This window comes from Rhincodon typus, chromosome 23, assembly GCF_021869965.1.
Source record: "Rhincodon typus isolate 14 chromosome 23, sRhiTyp1.1, whole genome shotgun sequence".
Lineage (NCBI taxonomy): Eukaryota > Metazoa > Chordata > Chondrichthyes > Orectolobiformes > Rhincodontidae > Rhincodon > Rhincodon typus.
In genome coordinates this window covers 21413770-21434103 of record NC_063354.1, presented here as the reverse complement: position 1 = coordinate 21434103, position 20334 = coordinate 21413770, and the positions used below count along the sequence as shown (strand labels likewise).

The 20334-nt window shown below is 39.4% G+C and overlaps 1 protein-coding gene across 1 annotated transcript in view; it reads right to left on the bottom strand.

The window, feature by feature from the left end:
- Positions 1–1573: 1573 nt before the first annotated feature.
- The window catches only part of fasn (fatty acid synthase), a 46172-nt gene continuing 27411 nt past the window's right edge, over positions 1574–20334 (bottom strand). Inside the window, exons 14-24 of the mRNA XM_048611112.1 lie at positions 18468–18669; positions 17590–17741; positions 15550–15641; positions 14274–14425; positions 12618–12863; positions 10493–10681; positions 8835–9059; positions 6642–6862; positions 5403–5501; positions 3923–4174; positions 1574–2152 (exon numbers count right to left, since the gene is read on the bottom strand). Coding sequence (XP_048467069.1) covers positions 2015–2152; positions 3923–4174; positions 5403–5501; positions 6642–6862; positions 8835–9059; positions 10493–10681; positions 12618–12863; positions 14274–14425; positions 15550–15641; positions 17590–17741; positions 18468–18669 — 1968 coding nt within the window. The 3' untranslated portion in view covers positions 1574–2014. The remainder of the gene's footprint in view (positions 2153–3922; positions 4175–5402; positions 5502–6641; positions 6863–8834; positions 9060–10492; positions 10682–12617; positions 12864–14273; positions 14426–15549; positions 15642–17589; positions 17742–18467; positions 18670–20334) is intronic.

The following is a 20334-nucleotide window of genomic DNA, read 5'->3' as shown; positions in this document are numbered from 1 at the left end:
CAGTCAAATCTCTAAGGAAATTTACTAGGTCTTGTTCGACTGGTCACAATAAATTAGCTTTAGGCTACAATTCATTAAAGATGACATTGCAACTCGTTCAAGTGCAATTCAGAAAAGAAGCCAAAAAAATTAAACCTCATCAGAGGAAGAAATTCTGAAAAAAAAAGGATAAAACTAGTAACAAATCAGAATCAGAGATAACCATTTAATTTAAATTGAAAGTGATTTGAAGTTTTATTTGATATTTGATGCTACAAATTGCAATGCCTTGGCTAGAATAATACACGTTATAACTACAATTTGTCTTGTAAGATCATAATCTACAGCAGTCAGGATATCTGGGACAGAGGAGCAGATAGCAATTAAGCTTTGTAGTTAGTCAAATTTAATTACATCCTCACTTGGAAATAGCAGTTTTAATGGCACAGGTACTGCATTGTCAAAAAAATTGACATGCTACGTAATCCTTTCAAATATATAATTAAGTGAGATTCCTCCTAAAAAGTCAATCTTAAATCATTATTCTGTTCTTTAATTGGACTTTAAACCAGATATTGCTTTTTATTACAACATAAAATGTCTGCCATGAATATGGCCTAAAGTAGTTGTTTTACAAAACCAGGGTAAAATTGATAAGTCACAGAATACATGAAACAAATTCAAAGACGAGCATTTGCCAATGACATGTCAAACAGCAGGATCCAACCACTTCCATGAATTTATGAAAGTTCATCCCTCCATGTAAAACTATTTGGCGTATTGTGTTTAAAAACAGATTATGTAGTACCTCTTTATGGTCAACATTTTCAAAAGTGAACATTTTAACAGTTGAAAGGAGTTCTGTAAGAGGATGACCTTTACACATGCAATATACACATTGGTGCTTTCCTGATTTACTGCAGCTTTTTACAAAATGCAGCATCGTTAATTGGCCATTTAAAATGCTCACATCATTTAAGTCCCTTGTCTTGAATTAGAGACTCCTATATGTGACTTCGATTTCGTAGATGGCTATTCTGTTGAATTTGCAAATTATTTAAGAGTGCATCAGAAACATTTGCTAATGATCTGACCCAGTTCTTTTGAGGGGGCAATGACAAGCATTAAAAAGGAGGAAAATAAACATTTTCTGCTGCCTCCCAGTTAATCAGCCATGGATTCTCCTCTGTATAGGCAGAAGTTTTACAATTCTGACTAGGTGTCATCAGTTGCTTTAATAAAAGGCTTCGGCCAGCATCCCCTGTCCCCAGTTTCTTGCACCTTTCACCTCCAAGGCCACAAGACTCCAAATTATTGGTTTTGTTACAACTGTCATTTGCTTTCAGATGCTGCCATTGGTACAACCCAAGGATAAAGGGGCCTATTTCTTCCCCAACACAGTGGCCAGACTCACTTATTGTTTCATCCAATGGCTTCATTTGTTCTGGACAGATGAATCAAACTGAGAAGAGATTCCTGGGACTCAAATTCTGTATCTTCTGATTCAGAGCCAGGCACTTAACATCTGAACTATTTCATGTGTAACAGTTCTAATTTACCCTTTTTTGCAACACCAGACTTCATACTAAAAATGTCAGATTTGACCTTTATTTAATTCCTCACACAAAACACAAGTAGTTTACAATTTAGAAGAAAAAAATTATAAACATTACTTTTGTGAAAAAAAATACAGAGGAATGGATCATGCTCTTGGTAGGTTCCACATTACATTGTTGTTTTACAAGCTATTCAACTGGACAAATCAAAAACTGCAGTATCATCAGCTTCTATTTCCTCATAGACAATGAATGTCTCAGAAATAGATCAGTCAGTTTTTTCTTGTTTGCCCATTTTGGTCCAGCTATGTACCAGTTTCTCCGTTAAGTACTATATTTACTGCCTTGATCTACAACTAAGCCAACGTAAAATTACAGTTTTTGCAACAACATCATTGTGTGAAAAGACTCGACAGCTGTACAATCTATTGCACACGCCAGGAAACGTGGCTGATTGGTCAACATATAAATCTTCTGTTTCAGCCCTCCCGGGCAGCAACTCGTGGCTCTGCCAAAGTGTTGTGGATGATGCTGACAACAGAATCCACTGACGCTCCCTTTAAGAATGTCCAATGATCTCCTTCAATTACGTGAATTAAGACCTTTCCATCACAAACCTGGAAGTGAAAGAAATGAGTTGGAAATATTAACAAAAAATTTATTACATTTTCTATAGAAATATACTGTGAGGATTACTGTAATCTAACCTGCCCGAGAGGTAACTGATAAGATTGGAGGCAATGTCAGCTTTACATCTGAAATTTGGTTAAAGGCATTTTGCATTCACATAACATTAGAATTTCATTTTGTAATACTGAACTAACCCAACAGTGCTTCTAACTATGTACTAAAACATCTTGCTCAAAAATTATTACTAAGAGCACCACTTTTTTTGTCCACAGCTCAGACACTGACAACAGAATTACTTCAACTGATAAAGTGAACTGTCTTCTAATTTACATTTAAATAATACACTTTACACAGTGAACCATCAGCTCAGTGCTTCTGCAGAGTCCTAACCAAAATATCAGCCCCTGGAATGTACATATTAAGAGCATTTGTGAAGCGATTTCACTGCAAAAGGCTTACAAATATTGGATATGGAATCAGATGAAGATGTTAGTATTCAGGTATTGGAATAATGCATTCAAAAAGATTTTTGAGAGACGTGGAGGTGAAGTAGGCTACCTCACCATCTCATCACTTGAGTGGAAAAAAAGTACACAACAACTTATTCACGAATTTTGTGTGTTTGAGACCCCAACCTACAAAATAACTTGGTAATCTGGGAGAACCCATTGGCTGGCTGCAGAAAAGGAGAATCTGAAAGATGCGCAGGTTAGGTGGACTGGCCATGCTAAATTGCACATACTGTCCAGGGATGTGCAGGTTAGGTGGATTAGCTATGATAGTTGTGGGGTTACGGAGATAGAGTGGGGGCACTGGGTCTGGGTGGGATTGGTACAGAAGATTGGTGCAGACTTGATGGGCTGAATGGCCTCTTTCCCCAATGTGGGGATTTTAATGAATCTATCAAAGAACCTTTTTTAATTGGCAGTTCAACCACCACCTTAAACATAGTCCCTTCACGATTGACACTCAGTACACACTGTGCATACTGTCTAAAAGATGCACTGCAGCAACTCACTAAGCCTCTTACGACAGCACCTGCTAAACCCACCACTTCTACCCCATAGAAGGGCAAGGGCAGCAGATACCTTTGAATGGTACCACTTCGCAAATTCTTCTTCCACGTCACACTCTAACTTAGCTTGGAAATACATCGCCATTCCTTTATCATTGATGCATTAAAACCCTTGGAACTCTCTCCCTCTGTAAATAGTAGCTTGGAAGTACTTTCACGACACAGATGGCAGCCATTCAAGCTGACAGTTCAGCATCGCCCTCTCAAAGGCAATTAAAGATGGGCAATAAATGTTGGTCTTGCTAGAAATGGCTCTCCACACACACATGAAATCACTATGTCTATCTGCATATTCAGTGGGAAAGCCTCGAATCAATATATTTGGAGGAATGAGCGAGTTTGATTTTTGCATTCCTCATTCTGCCAATAAGTCAAAATATAAGATATGCCTCTGAAACCAGAAGCTTATCCAAAATAAAATTAAGTAAGTATTTCCCAGGATGTGAGCTTTGCTGGCTGGGCTATTATTTATTGACCATCCCTAACTGTCCTTGGAGAAGGTGGCAGTGAGCTGCATGCTCAAACCACTGCCGTCCATTTTGTGTAAGGATACCCACAATGTTGTTAATAGTCCAAGATTTTTGACTGAAAAATCGAAGTTGTATTTTAAACAAACCCATAGAAAATGCAATTCAACTGGAATGAGGAGTGAAATACATATTTCCAAAGAACAACAGCTTACCTCAGAGAGTTGGTAATCTCCACCCATACCTTCTTGAAGCTCATGAGTGGTCTTTGCTCGCAATAGTGTGATGTTTCCACCAAATTTAGAAGCTGGTATGTATTCGTCTGCTGCTTTAAGTTTGTAGTAGAAAGCAGTAGCAGCAAAACTAAGTGTGTTACGGTTGATGCTTTTATGGTTTGTGGTGATCATATCAACAACTGCACTGACCCTTGCTTGCAAGTTCTCCAGTGGCAGCAACTTCTCAAAGAGCTGTAAGAAGAAACAGTGTAAAGTTAATTAATTCTAATCTAAGAGCATCAGACCACTGTGCAGGAATATGATTTAACTGTCACTCAAAATATTCTTACAGTTTAGTCACTTGAACAAGATTGCAATTATCTTGATTATTTGCAGAATAGTGCAAATAAAGAATCATAGAATCCCTACAGTGCAGAAGCAGGCCATTTGGTCCATTGAGTCCACACCAACCCTCCAAAGAGCATCCCACCCAGACCAACCCCCCCATAACCCTGTCTTTCCCATGGCTAATCCACCTAACCTGCACATGGGGAGAATATGCCAACTCGACACAATCGCCTGAGGGTGGTATTGAACTTGGGTTCCTGATGCTGTGAGGCAGTGGTGCTAACCGCTGTAAGGCAGTGGTGCTAACCACTGTGCCCAGTGCTACCCCCTGAAGTTAAATGAAACAAGCAGCTACCAACATAATTTTACTTCCTGGTCAAAACCATGTTGTCAAGGGATGTTTAGAAAAAGGGAAGATTTGTTTATGTTGTGGTTAATTATGGAGTGACTACGAAATTTCCACTGAAGTTTCAGAACCCAGTTTAATTTGTATATCTAGCACTAGATTCTGGTTTAACATTTGATCTTCATTTAGTTTGGAATAATCACATTCCAGTGATGCTAAACATTTCTTCCAATTGTATCAAAAGAACGTCTTGCTACTTCTAGCAAAACATAACGGTCAGTCTTTAGACCTATCTCCGCACACAAAAAGCAAAGGGGATAAATTCCTCCTATGGTTTTTCCAGCTTGCACATTGTAACTTCACATGAAAAGCCACAGGAACAGTAACACAGTAGCAGGCCTCAGTGCCATAGCAACAAATGGCACTAAATAAATGTGGATTTGACGTGCTTTGCTGCAAATTACCAACAAAGCAGCTAAGCTAGGTATTGAAGGAAGTAAAATCAAAGTACATCACACTCAGGTTGAAATCGTATCCTTTCTCATTATTAGAAGCAAGCAAACTTGAGAGAGATCACAGCAGAATTATCGGGGCACCACACCCTTTCAGTCACAATTGTCTGGCCATACCAAGGTAAATTTATAGAGACATCAAAATAAATTATGTGCGTGTGGGAATAGACGTGGCGACATTTCAATACACATTTCTCACAGATTAAACAGCTTGTGTTCATTCATCTCCTATTCCCACAGATTGTTTTTTCTTTGAAATATGCTCAGTCCCTACCTTGTTGTGTTCGGTGTTTGTGAACTGCCCAACAAATGCACACATTGCTTTGGTTTCTGCTTCAGCATCATTTCCAGTCGTCAGTTTTGCTTTGTAACTCTAGAAATCCAGGAAGAGCAAAGAATATCATTGCTGATCATAGCAAAATAAGCAGGATGTAAAAGCAGAAGAAGTGCTAGAGGAACTCAGCAGATCTGACAGCATCTGTTGACAGAGAAAGAGTTAATGTTTCCAGTCCAATATGATTCTTCTTCACAACTGGAAGGGGCTGGAAAGGTGGGAGACTTTATGTAATAGAAAAATGGGAATGGAGCAAGTGGAATGACTGGTAAAAAGTGTCCCTGAACAAAAAGGTAGTAGGGAAGAGATATAAAAGAAGATTCGGTGTAAATAGTCGGTGTACTCATAAACACCACTACTCACATTTCTCTTCATCTATATCTCTTCCACACTGCTATTAATACTCACTGTTCAGGGGCACCACTACTATCACTACCATGTGCTTCTACAGTGCACAAAATACCACATTGACACCGCTATATTCAAGCTTCTTCCTAGGTTCCAATGAGGAGTCACTTCGGATTCAAAACGTTAACTCTGTTCCTCTCTCCAGAGATGCTGCTAGACCTGCTGAGTTTCTCCAGTATTTTCAACTTCATTTCAGATCTCCAACATCTGCAGTTCTTTCTTTTCGTGTGGGATTCAGGCATAATTTTGTTAAAATAATTTTGAGGACGGTCAAATATAAAGCACAGCAGTCATCAACTAATGATCTCAGTTATGCAGTTGCTGTTAACCAATAAAATGGTTTAACGCTTTCCATAATGACAACACAAAGTAGTCAGACTTAAGAGAAACACAGGCAATAGAATCAGTTCCAGCAGTATTACACACCATTGCTGCTTCCCTTAAATGATCCAATGATTAGTTAAAAACTAATTACAATCAAAGTCAATGGACAAGGAAGTCAGGCCGAGCACGTATAAAGAGGGGAAAAGTACTGCAGATTAGAAATCATCATGAACGCTCAGCAAGTCAAGCAACTGTTTAAGGGAAGAGGTTTCAGGCTTGTGCCTTTATTAAAATTGAAAAAAAAAAATTGACAGACGAGCAGGAACTTTATGAAGAGATGTAACAACAAATGAAAGGGGTGGGGAGGGGAAGAGTAGCTCCACCAACCAAATGACACGCACTTTGTTTAACAGAAAACACTGAGGTGAGTCTTAGACAATGTGATACCTGGGTGTAGGAAGCCACATACGAGTGGGAGCCGTCAAGTAAGATCAGGCAGTCAACAGGACGAGGCATGTTCGCTTGTGCTTGCAGCTGTGTGCAAATTTCAAATGCCACACAGGCCCCAAAGGAGTAACCAGCAATTCTGTAGGGCCCCTCAGGCTGAACTTGTTTAATACAGCCAAGGTAATAGGAAGCCAAGTTCGGAATGCTATCCAGTGGTGCAGCTTCACCAAAAGAAATACACTAGGTTAATGCAATGCAACCGTCCACAGTTTAAGCCCCAGTCTATTTCACGTGCAATTCGTCACCAAAATATGCAGCTCTCCGAGCTCCCTCTATGGAATTCAGTGGGGCAATGTAAAATGACAGTGACACTGAATTTCTTGTTCACCCCATTCAAAACAGCAACCCATTTTAATTCTCACAAGACCAGCAATTCATCCACTAGCCAGACCAACATTGACTGCCTGTCATTAATTGCCCTAGAGCAGGTGGTGGTGGGTTAACTTCTCAAACAACTAATCGCTACAGTATTGGAAGGATCTGATTGCACTAGAGACGGTGCTGAGGAGATTCACCAGAATGTGGTGGTGTTCCCATGAAGTTGCTGCCTTTGTTCTATCAAAAAGTTAGAGTTAGGGCAAGGGAAATATATCACACATGAACCAGTGGTTCTAATATATTTGGACTTTCAGAAGGCATTTGATGAGTTACCACACATTGGAATAAGATGAGCTCATGGTGTTGGTGTTGTATAATTAGCATGAATAAAGGATTGTCTAACTAAAAGGAGTTGGGATAAGGAGGTATTTTCCAGATGATAACTTGTAACTAGGAGTGCCACAGGGATCAGTAATAAATTTTTATATGTGCCATATACTTGGATGAGGAAAGTGAACTGCGCTATAGCCAAACTTGTGACGACAAAAACAGATGGAAAGACAATTGGTAAATTGACAGCGGTATAGGCAGGTCTGGCAAGTGGGCAAAAGCTTGGGACAGTGAAATATAATGTGGGAAAATATCATGTCATGCCATAAGAAGAGTAGAGCAGCTGAATATTATTCAAATGGAGAAAGACTGTAGAGAGCTACACAGATTGTGAGTTCATATTCAAGTTCAGGAGGAAATAGGAAAGGCAAATGGAATGTTGGCCTTTATTTTAAGGGGAAAATGGAGTATAAAATAGGAAAGTCTTGCTAAAACAATACAAGGCACTAGTCAGATCATACCTGAAATAGTGAACACTCTGGGCCCTTAGGGCAGGCATACTGGCATTGAAGGCAGTCTAAAGAAGATTCAATAGGCTGATCCCAGGTATGGATGGACTGTCTTATGAGAAAAGGCTGAGTAGGTTGGGCCTGCACTCATTGGAATTTAGTAGGTAAGAGGCAACCTTATTGAAACATACAAGATTCTTTGGTGATTTGACAGGGTAGACACAAAGATTATGGCAGAATCTAGGACCGGGGCCATAATCTCAGAGCAAAAGGGTTGTCCATTTAAGACGAAAAGGAGAAGATTTTTAGATAGTAGTGAATCTGTGGAATACTTTACCACACAGGGCTGTAGAAGCTAGATAATTAAGTATATCAAAGGCGGAAATAGACAGACTTTAAATTAGTCAAGAAATTAAGGGCCATGGGAATAAAAGGCAGGTAAGTCGAGTTGAAGGGTATCAAAATCAGGCATGGTCTTATTGAATGATGGAGCAGACTCAATGGGCTGAATGGCATAAGTCTGCTCCTACATCTTATGGCCTTATATACCATAGTGATCTGGATGCAGAGAGACACCTGTTTGTCTCTGGTTTAACACACTGCAGGGGCCATTTAAACGACAAAACTTGGTTAACATCAATTAGTTTTTTTTAAGTTCAAAACTGGCTGCTCTGTAATTGCTGGCAAGCGACACAGATTAACCTACCAGAATATTTTAATGAAACAGGAAAACTAGTCCACGTTTACTTTTGTTGAATTGGTTTTCATCTCATTTTTGAAGGCCACTATTTTGACCATTTATGTTTTTTAAAACAGTTTTTATACAAACTCCGAAATCAGACGGAAGTGATCACAACAAAATAAGCTAACACTATAAAAACTCTAGAATTTGAAAATGTTTGAGTGAGCTGTATTTGGTGAAATAGCTCCCAAGATTTGTCCAAGCTGATAGCGATGGAAAACAATGGTCCTGTACCTTGTGTGCACTGTAGGCCATAGCAGGGAATGCTGACTTTGGATGCAAGTGTTTTGAACGCCTCAACTGACCCCTCAATTGGGTGCACAAAGAAGAGAGGTCGTTCATTGCTCTCTACGTTATTTAGCTTGGCAATGGTAGATCCTTCAGGATTGACAAGGAGCACATTAAGGTCCAAATCTTTCAACTGCGAGTCTACCGGTGACAGAGGTGTGGGCTTTGATTCTGTACAAAAGATAGCATATAGATTATCCACAGCAAGGGGAAAAGCATTTGCATTGCTTCTTAATGCCTAACTGTACTGCAATTTTTAAAAGATAAACCTGTAAGGTTAGAAGTTCACAATATTTACACAATAGCAATAAACAATGAATATTTGAATAATGTGAGAATAAATTTCGCAAAGAAAACTCAAATCTATTCACATACACTAAAATATTAATAAAATAAATACTGTAACTATCTGAATATCAAGGAACATTTCATTTTTGGACACAAACTTGTGTCACATGATGATTACATATTTATTATTGTGTAGAGGCAGAGAAGATGTACGCTAACCCTCCAGTTTAAAGAAAGAAAAGAACAGTCTGGAGCAGATTAATGTATGATTGATCCTCACCTGCATCTTCAAGAAAAATGTGACATTCAAGGGAGTGACAATGAAAATTCGTGTGAAAAAAGAGCCATGATTTTTTGAGGTGCATCAAAATGCTACCTTCCAGATATGCTGCAGTTACAGTCTCCATTTGTGCCAAATTCTATTTTGATGGGCCCATAACAGAAAGCTACAAAGTGGGAGCATACTCACTTTTCCTTCTAGGCCAGTGAAGAATGAAATTAGCAAACATTCTATCCATTCGAAGGGTGGAAGAAAAATGGATCTCCCTCTCACATAAAAACTGAAATGCACATGACCAAGATTTCTACTAAATACAAGTATCAACAGCTACGAGAAAGGCCAGATAAGTGGAGTTTTGGGAGAGATCAACCATGGTCTAACAGAATGATGAAATGAACTCAAAAGGCTAAATGACCTACTCTTATTCCTGTTCTTCTGATGCTCATTGTCTGAAAAGTGCTTTGGCTTGGCCCAGGTTCTTGAAAAGCACTGCCAAAACATAAGTTTATTTTTGTTTGTTCTCAAAAATGTGAAAAGTGTGCCAATACCAGCAGGTATATTTGCAACCACGCAGAAAAAGGCCGACAATCTGCATCGACTTGGTCGCAAAGCTTCTTCCATTCAACTGGCAAATGTGCTTTTGCTGAGGATTGGCCTTCCATTTTAATTCTGCTTTGTTGCAGCTACTGTAACAGACCTCTGACATCTCAGTCAAGGTTAAATATTACCAACTGGGTCTTGCTAAGAATTAATTTGCTGCTACAACTTCCCCTTTTATAACAATCTGCAGTCCAAGCAAGTGAGCTGTGTTGACTGATTTTATATATTGCTCAGTCAAATTTGCCATTAGCTAAATCTTTCCTGTGTTTCAAGGCTACTGAAAATTAAAAGCTGGTCATTACATAGCATGGGTGTAGCCAAAATGTGCTATAAGTACAGACACATTGACATCACAGGCATGTATCATCACAGTTTTGCCAAAACAGCAAAAGTCAATCTTGGAGCAGAGAACATATCAATATTTCTAAATTCCTACCTCCTGCACTGCCAGATTTATTCACAAGTTCACGTAATTTATTAATGGTGAGTTGTCGAATTTCTCTCATTGTCATGACGATTTCATAATCCCTCTCAAGTGTTTGTCGTACTTCCACTGCCATCAGTGAATCCAGACCAAGATCAGCAAGTGTCGTATCTGGGTTTAAACCATTGATGTCCCGTGCACCTTTGGGGTGAGAGAGAGAGGTGGGGTGGAGAGAGAGACAAAGAACAGAGCTTTACTCCAACAGCCCAAATCAAACATGTGAAAACACACAATTTTTGTCAACCAACGTCTGTTCCTCAGAATCAGTAGGAGACATATAAATGTTGTGTTAATAGTAAACATCTGGTCACTTGATCAGGATTAGTTATAAATGCTATAATGACCGCTATAAAGATATATCACTAAAAATCAAAAGTCAGGTAACATATGCTTTATGACACATGGGTTCAACAAAGATGTTTGCTGATTGTAGTTATGAATACCTGTCAATGGATGGCATTTAAAGTTTCCTGTTAGATTCCCTTGATATCTAAGTGCAGATCAAGATAATGCCAGAATCAATTCCCAGGTATGGTGTTGACATAATTGATATTAGGTAGAATCACAGATGCATACAACACTGAAACAGGGCCTTCGGCCCAAATTGTCCATGCTGACCAGGTATTCTGAACCAAACTAATCCCATTCACTTGCATTTGGCCCATATTCCTATCCGTATAGCTGTCTAAATGTCTTTTAAACGTTGTAATTGTACCCACCTCCACCACTTCCTCTGGCAACTCATTCCATATACACACCACCCTCTGTGTCAAAAAGTTACCCCTCCTTTTTAAGTCTTGTCCCTCTCACCTTAAGCCTCTGCCCTCTAGTTTTGGATTCCCCTATCCTGGGGAAAAGGCTCTTGGCTATTCACCTTAGCTACGCCCCTCACGATTTTATAAGCCTTTACAAGGTCACCCCTCAACCTCCTACATGCCGGGGGGAGAAAAGAAGGTCCCAACCTATCCAACCTCTCCTTACAAGTCAGACCTTCTAGTCTTGGTAACATCCTTATAATTAATTTTTGCACCCTTTCCAGTTTCCAGTGCTGTAGAACTAAGACACTACAACTGGTCTCAGCACCATCGGTTTATATGAAGGAACAATGGCTGAGGCTCCCAAACACTAATTAACAAAGTCCGTATCTCAGGATGCTGGATGAAGAAACAGTAAAGTTTGTCATTGTGATTCACCCAAAGAGCTTTAAGCTTTGCCAACACTTACAGTAAAGGTTTAAACACAAATAAAGCCTACACAGCAGCAAAGCTCTTACGGGACCCTATTCCAACAAGGAGTCAAAAGTAGTTGAGGCTCAAATGTAAAGTTAAACTTGAGTCCAGCATATAAATAAGTGTCACTATATTAACTCAATGTTGTAGATTCAGCCTGATTTTCCCAAAGTCAATGGAAAACAAAATTAGTCTGGATACGTAGAAAGCAGCTACCACCTATTTCGTGCCCAGGTCAAAGTTGAACTTTACCCCCCCCATGTCTTTTTAAAATGAGAGGGTTGGAGAAATTGGGGAGACCGCTATTTAAAAATTGCTTCTTCTTGGATCACATGATTCGATCTTTACAAATGTTTCTACCCTTAGAAGGTTTAATTGCAAAGTTCTAAAATAAATAAGAAAATGTGATGTATATTTTAATTCAGTATTTCTTAAGTAAATTAAATCAAGTTATCTCCTACAGCAATATAGAACAGCTGATTGTTGCTATCTCTTTTGCAATGTGCAACTTTGTTCAGTATTCAAATAGCAGAGGTGTTTTGCCACATTTTTCATATAAATTAGTTCTACAGGTACTTTTCTTCAATACTTGAGAAACCAGTTTAGTTAGCTGTGTTGTTGCATAAGCAAACTACAACACCTTGTTTTGCAAAACAGTCACTTACTGTGAATATTTATTTTAGAGTTATAAAGGAGTTAAAATTAACCGTTTAATATTGAAACAATAGCAACAGGTTCTACATTACTGTATAATGCCTAAATAATATTCATTGTTACAGGGATGAACAAGATGGGATGTGTATCCATACAATGCATTCTACAATACGATTTATATCCAAAAAGCTTACCAAGTATGTGGGCCACAGCCTCAATAAGGTCCCGTTGACCACTGCCATCAGCCTTTACAACTACCGTTTTCTGTGCAAGGACAAAACTGCACATGACTGGATGTGACTGGTTCAGGAACTGGTCTAGAACCTCTAAACAGGAGCTGATCTTCTGAGGCAAAGTTCCACCGATTACAGTGTCATTGTCGCCCATGGTTTCCAAGATGACACCCACATCGCCAATGGCACCCCACTGTATGGCTAGGCCTGAGACACAGATATTCTTGGTAAGTTACAGTAAATACTCAAAACATCTTTAGAGATTTTCAACCTTTTGTTCTTTTATGCTTTTCAATTGCCTCATTGAAACGTTTCTATAAAAAAGGAGCTCCCAGTTGTCAACTATTTCAAAAGTGTTTTCAGTTACATGGCTGCAACTCCTTTAATTTCCCTTCCTTCCTAACCTCTGTTGTTCTTGGTTATGACAATCTCAGAAAAGTTAGCCTCTCAATTTACAACACTTTTAGTCTTTATTTATGATTTCAACCTAGTCTTATGATTTACACAAGGGGTTACGTTTATTTGTTATCGATTTATTGACACAAGTCAAGGATGGCTGTTGCATTTTCATTTTTAAGGATGGATAAACAGATCGAGGGAATGTTTTCCTTCGATATAGGGGTGGATCTGATAAAGGTTGACTGCATTATACAGAAAACAGGGAGTAACGAAGTGTCTTGCAGCCACACTCAGGGAGTCCCCAGTTTATTTTGGGATATTCTTCCTCAATTATTTCTGCCCTTTGCCCAATTCTATTACCCCATTTATGAACAGCTGGTACAACAGAACAAAAAAGGTGAAGAAATTCAATCATAAGGCCTTCCCCTGGCAAGTGGAGAAAAGGCAGATTAGGTAACGATTCTTTCACCATAATTAAACGTGCATATATTAAATTAGTTGAAATCCTGCTCTTCGATGGAAACTTGTTATGTTAAAGTTTGACAGAAAACTGCCATTTTCAAGAACAAATGAATAAATACAAATGACTGAAAATTGATTTTAACAAAAAAGCCCAGACTTTTTTCTGAGGGGGTGAGGGTAGCAGGAGAGAGGGAAGCAAGAGTGTACATTCTTAACCACTGAGATAGGAATAGTGGAATGACAGCGCAGGATGAATTAAAGTCATATTGGGAACAGAAAGAGAAGCGAAAGGGAAAGAATAAGCAGACTGGGAGAGTAAAAATCTTGTACAAATTTTAAATTCAAAGCATCTGTTAACAATTCATCACCTGGAAAATTGACATGCTACAGTTTAAATTTTCCCTTTGTGGACCAGAGAGATTGACAATTTTAACAGGTACTTCATGAGGAAATGTAGCGACCTCAGTCAATTCATGGGGAGGCTTGAGCACTTGCTTTCTTTTAAAACAAATTGAGGCTAATGTCATACCAGCACAAATTGCCAAGCAACTTGTATAACTCACAACTTATTCTTCAACTTGTGGTGAAGAGTAAGAGAAACATTAATAATGGGGAGTGCTGTTAAACTCAGCAGCAAATGCCAGGCTAATAAATTTGAATATATTTGTTTCAAAACAAATCTTCAGTTTCTTTCAGATTCAGGAAAATTCCTAAAGGAAAAGTGGGACAGATTTGTTCCAAACATATAGCACATACCTGCCAGGCCATCTCGGCATCTCTGCTCACAGATACGTTCCATGGCAGAATTTGCAAAACCATAGTTACTCTGCCCAGCAACACCATAGCCACAGCTCACAGAAGAGAAGACAACAAAATAATCAAGTGCCGTGCATTTCTCCCTACTGACCCTAAAGAAGAAAATTGTAACAAAATCTTATTGGCTGCATTAAACTTGAATGAAAATCAGACATAGTAAAGTTAAAATAAGCACTAAAAATTATACAGAAAAGAAAAAAAGTCAAGCCATACTTAAATCACACAATAGTGAATATCAATGGGAAGGATTACTGATTAGAATGGATGATTGTACAAGTACAAATGTATATTGTCATGATTTGACTTTTCTTATGATGTCCAATTCATTTACATGTTGTGCTGCAGAATACAACTATCACAATCTCTTTGCAACTTACAATTTACAATTTCCACTTTTTGTTATGATAATATCTCAAATTAGAAATGTTACTGTTTGCAGCTTGTAAAGGATGGCTGTGACAAATTCTTATAAGGGCATGTGAAATTTGTATTCTTAGCATCCTGAGGGAATACCTGTGGTGAGAGTCTGGTGAAATAAATCATAGGATCCCTACAGTATGGAAGCATGTCATTTGGCCCATCGAGTCCATACAGACCCGCCAAAGAGCATCCCAACCAAACCGAGCGCTACACCGGATCCCCATATCCCTGCATTTCCCATGGCTAATCCACCTGGCCTGCACATCCCTGGACACTAAGGGCAATCTAGCATGGCCAATCCACATAACCTACACATCTTTGGACTGTGGGAGGAAACTGGAGCATCTGGGGGAATAGCACACAGAGACTGGGGGGAATGTGCAAACTCCACACAGGCGGTTGTCCAAGTGTAAAATCGACCAGGTTTCTGGTCCTATGAGGCAGCAGTGCTAACCACTGAGCTACTGTGCCATAAAGGAAGGAGCAGGACTGGGAAAAGCTGCCTCCACCATTTAAAGGAGAAAAATGAAATCGAGTGTGAATTCTACTCTTATTGGTCATCTGGTTGTCAGATCATGATAGAACCAACAAGCCATATTAATTTGATGAAACAGCAGTGATCTGGTTCGCATAATCTTCATTGACCAGTTGATCAGGCAAAGGTAACATGCAGTAAGTGAGGTAATTAAATATCCTGAAAGTTCACAAGCTTATTTACAATAACCGAGATTAGGTGATTTTCAAAATCTTCTACAAATCACAAACTGTTTTCCAAAGATCTTTTCTGTTCACTTGCCTGTCCAGGTGAATTGTGCCATTGTACTTGGGCTGATTAACATCCTTGAAGAGTTTAGGAGTCAAATTCTCCAACATGCCATCTTTTAAGACCTGTGGGAGAAAAATCCAAATCAAATGCCAGGAAATTTCAAGGTATGGAATAAACTGAGCAGTATATTAACATGTGCACAATCTCATCACTATCAAAACTTCCAATTTGATTCAAATTCAAATGCAGGCAGCAGAAATTGCAGGAACATTGTTCAATTCAGATTTCCACTCCCCCACCATCCTATGATTAGGGCACACATCCACATAGCGAAGCTACATTCCATACTGGTAGCAGTTAGATTTAAAAAATTTTAGACTAGATTGTTGTATGTAGGAATTTGTTTTTATTCATTCGTGGGATGTAGGTGTTGTGGACTAGGTCAGCATTTAATGCACATTCCTAAACGCCCTGGAAAAGGTGGTAGTGAACTGTCTTCTTGAACCGCTGCAGTCTTTGGAATGTAGGGCCACTTAGGAAGAGAATTCCAGGACTTTTAACCCAGTGACACTGGAGGAACAGTGATATATTTCTGAGTTAGGATGGTGAGAGATTTGGAAGAGAACTTGCAGTTGGTGGTGTTCCTAAGCATCTGCTGCCCTGGCCCTTCTAGGTAGAAGAGATTATGGGTTTTAAAGCTGCTGTCAGAGGAGCCTTGTTGAATTACTGCAGTGCATCTTGAAGATGGAACACACTGTTGCTGCTGCTGTGTGTGGAGGCGAAAGGAGTGCATGTTGAAGCCGATAGACATGGTGCCAATCAAGCAAGCTGCTTAGTCCTGGATGATGCCAAGCTTCTTAAATATTGTTGAAGCTACACTCATCCAAGCAAATGGGGAGTCAGCGAGTGAATTAATTGCCACAGATTTTCTAGTCTCTGACCTATTCTTGTCGTCACAATATTTATATAGCTGTTCCAGTTCAGTTTCTGGCCAATGACAAACCCCAGGATACTGATAGCAAGGGGATTCAGCAATGATATTAACTGACGGTCAAGGGTTAGATTCGCTCTTGTTGAAGATGGTCAATTACTGGGCATTTGTGTGGCACAAATATTACTTGCCACTTAACAGCCCAAGCCTGGATGTTGTCCAAGTCTGTCCATATACGGACTCAGATTACTTTAGTATCCGAGGTGTCACATTTGGTGCTAAACATTGGGCAATCATCAGTGAACATTCTCATTTCTGACCTTATAAGAGAGAGAGAGGGTCAGTGACCAAGCAGCTGAAGATGGTAGGGCCTAGGATACTACCCTGAAGAACTCCTGCAGAGATAGAGACATTCTGGAGTTGATATGACTGAACTTCAATAACCACAACCATCTTCCTATGCACCAAGTATGGTTCCAAACAGCAGAGAGAGATTCCCCCCAATTCACATTGACGCCAGCTTTGCTAGGTCTCCTTGATCAAATGCAGCTTTGATGTCAAGAGCAGTCATTATCATCTCTGGAGTTCATCTCTTTTGTACATGTTTGAACCAAAATTGTAATGACGTCAGGAGCTGAATGGCCCTGGTGGAACCTAAACTGAGCAGGTTATTCTTTTGCTAGTGCCACTTGATGGCACTGCTGATGATCCCTTCCTTGACTTCTCTGATGATTGAGAGTCAACTGACAAGGCAATGATTGTCGAGTTGGATTGTCCTGCATTTTGTGCACAGGACATACCTGGGCAACTTTCCACATTGTCAGGTAGATACTAGTGTTGTAGCTGTGTTGGAACAGCTTGGCAAAAGGCATGGCAAGATCTGGAACATACATCTTAAGTACTTTTGATGAATATTGTCAGGGCCAACAATCTTTGCAGTAAATTGGGCATTGGCTTGGATTGGGCATTTCTTGATACGCAGGACGTGAAAACAGGCTGTTGTCAAAAGGAAAAATAAATGTTAACTCAGGCCAAATGTGCCAAAGCGAGTTAATTCTTGAAATCTGTCTAACTGAATTATCCCTGGATGCAAGGATGATCTGTTTTAATTACAACACAATGCTGTACTCTGCACTCACCATGGCAAGATGGAAAATGCCACCCACAGGGCCAAGACCAGAGGCTTCTGCAATAAGATGCTGTGTACCCTCTAAAGAGCAGACATCACTGGTAGAAATGAGGACTTCAATGCCCATATCCCTCCATTCACGTACCCGCTTAGCCTGGTACCCTGTAACAATTAGAATTAATTATTAAGTTACAAATTTCTGTCCAGTGCAGCCATTAAATAAACCCAATTCAACAAATGCTAAAAGTCACCAGTGATGTCAAGGTTCCACTATTTCCTCAAACACTTGAAGGATGAAGGTCAAAGGGAGCTTAAAGCTTTTGAGCAGATGAAGACATGCATGGAACATCAAGAGTAAAGGCACATTACAAGTTGGAATATGGACAAGTAGACAACACATGATGAAACAAGTGTTCAGGCATCACAAATTATTGCCATTATTTGCATTCTTTAGTTTAAAAAATGGCAAACAATAGAAATTTTAGTCCAGCTAATAGAAAATTCAAGCCAGACTTAGTGCCTGTAATACTACAGTAATTCTACATGAAGGGTAGCAATAGTCAAAACAAGTAAAATATAACCCAAAAGGTAGCATAATCCTTTCTCAACTGGACCTTTCAAAAACCACAAAAAAAATTCAACAGCCAAGTTGTTTTTAGCCAACGAGCTGTTCCAGAAATGCTAAAAGAAAACATATCCGATACAGCATTCATATTTCATGTTTGACAAGCAGTCTTGCATCAATTTGGCATCTTCATTCTTAAAGATAATTTTCCAGATACAACTAAATTAACTACTCCAAAGTTACTATTACTAGTTAAGGAAAACACACAGCCATATTACACACTGTAAGATTCCACAATCAGCAATAAAAATTTGACCACTTGCCATTGCGTATTCCAGAGCGAGATGTCAGGACAAGTTTGTGAGCACCTCTCTCGATCAGCCAATTTGCCAGCTCCAAACCAAACCCTCCGAGACCTCCTGTGATGATGTATGACTTTGCTGCAGGACAGGCAGTACGGGGGACAGCAGCAATGGCGAGCTGTTCTGAATGTGCAGAAGGGGATCTACCTTCTTCTTCTCGAACCTGATTAGTGACATGCAATTACATTTCTTTTAAATGTGATGTGATTAATTACATCTATCCACCACTAAACATCATTAAAACTGCTTTACCGTCAGCTAGAAAAGAACATCCCAACACCACAGTGTGGACAGCAAAAGTAGTTTCCCTCTTTTCTCTCGGTTCCAAATTCCACCTCACAATCCAGCTAGTGACAAACAAAACTCATCCATCTGAGGTGACTGGCTTCAAATGTTTGCCCACGCAGTGGCTGAAACTCTTGGACCTTCTACATGAGGAACAAATATGCATAGACTGCTTTGACAAGGAATTGCAGGACAATATGTCTAATTATATAAAGGCACTGTGAAGGAGAATGGATAATGTCAGGAACAGCGGAAAGAGAAATTTTTTTAAAATCTAAAATAAGATCACAGAGAAGAGAAATGCAAGGAAAGGAAAGAGAACCATGGTTTCCAAACATAAAATCGGCAAAATAGGTGACAGAGGGGAAGATAGGTGACAGAGGGGAATATGATGACTAATAACTTACTTGTCAGGATTGACAAAATGAATCTGCAGATGTCCATGCCCAAAACAATGTTGTAACTTAAAAGATGAGAAAGAGGTGGTAGATACATAAATTATTCATGAAGAAGGGAGAAGGCGACTGCAAAGGAGAACAGAACACTCATCTTTGATGGGCTGAAAAAAAAGTGTAAAACTAAACTGGTCACAGCCAAATGGACATCTTAAGGGCAATTGTTAAAATATGGTGATGTTTCTTTAATGAGCTTAGAAAACAAATCTTGTATCAGTCTATAAAATTGCAAAAAAATCCAAAATCTGTCTGATTGACTGAAAGTTCGGAAAACCGATGTTTTGCCTAATGTTTTAAATCTCTTCGTGCATAGGTGGTAACAAGAATAGGAGCCGATCACATTATCTGCACATTTTGAGGAATGATGGATAAATACTTGACAATGGCTATTAAGGAATAGGGGATAAAATGAAGCAAGGTTCCCTTATTCATTTACTTAGAATGAAGAATTTTAAACTGTTCTTATGTCACGTGAACTTTCCTAACAGTCACAATAAAAAGTCCACCTACTTAACATCAAAAATGTGTTTTAAACCATTTATCCCACAGAAAGTGTTAGCAGTCTTAATATTCTTGGGTCCCAATACTTCAGACCCCAGCTTCTCAGCTGATGACAGAATAAAGTGCTGCATGGAAATCATATCTGCCTAAGAATTATCACATAGGAGGAGGTCATTTGTCTTGTTCTGTTTGAGCCTCCACTTTGCTAAAACAATCCAAAACCAACTCTGCTGTTCAGCTATAATAAATTAGACAAAAGTTGTTGGAAAGACTCAAGTCTGACAGCATCTATGGAGAAAGAAACCGCTAACATTTCAGGTCCGTGAGTGTGAGGGATGCTTGCAAGGTGCCTCAGATAGCTCCAGGAAGCTCACAAAGGAGGTCTTCCACACTGCCACCCCTATCACCAGCCTGCACAGGTACAGCTGCTGGGCTGCCTGCGTAGCGTGAACTACATCTTGCTGCAGGTGAAACTCTGGCAGGAGCAAGGTGAAGCCCTCAACAGTTCAATTAATAGCCACTTAAAAGGGTCTCAGCAGGCACAACCTCAATAAACCAAGGACAGATTGGCTGCCCAGGTGCCTGCA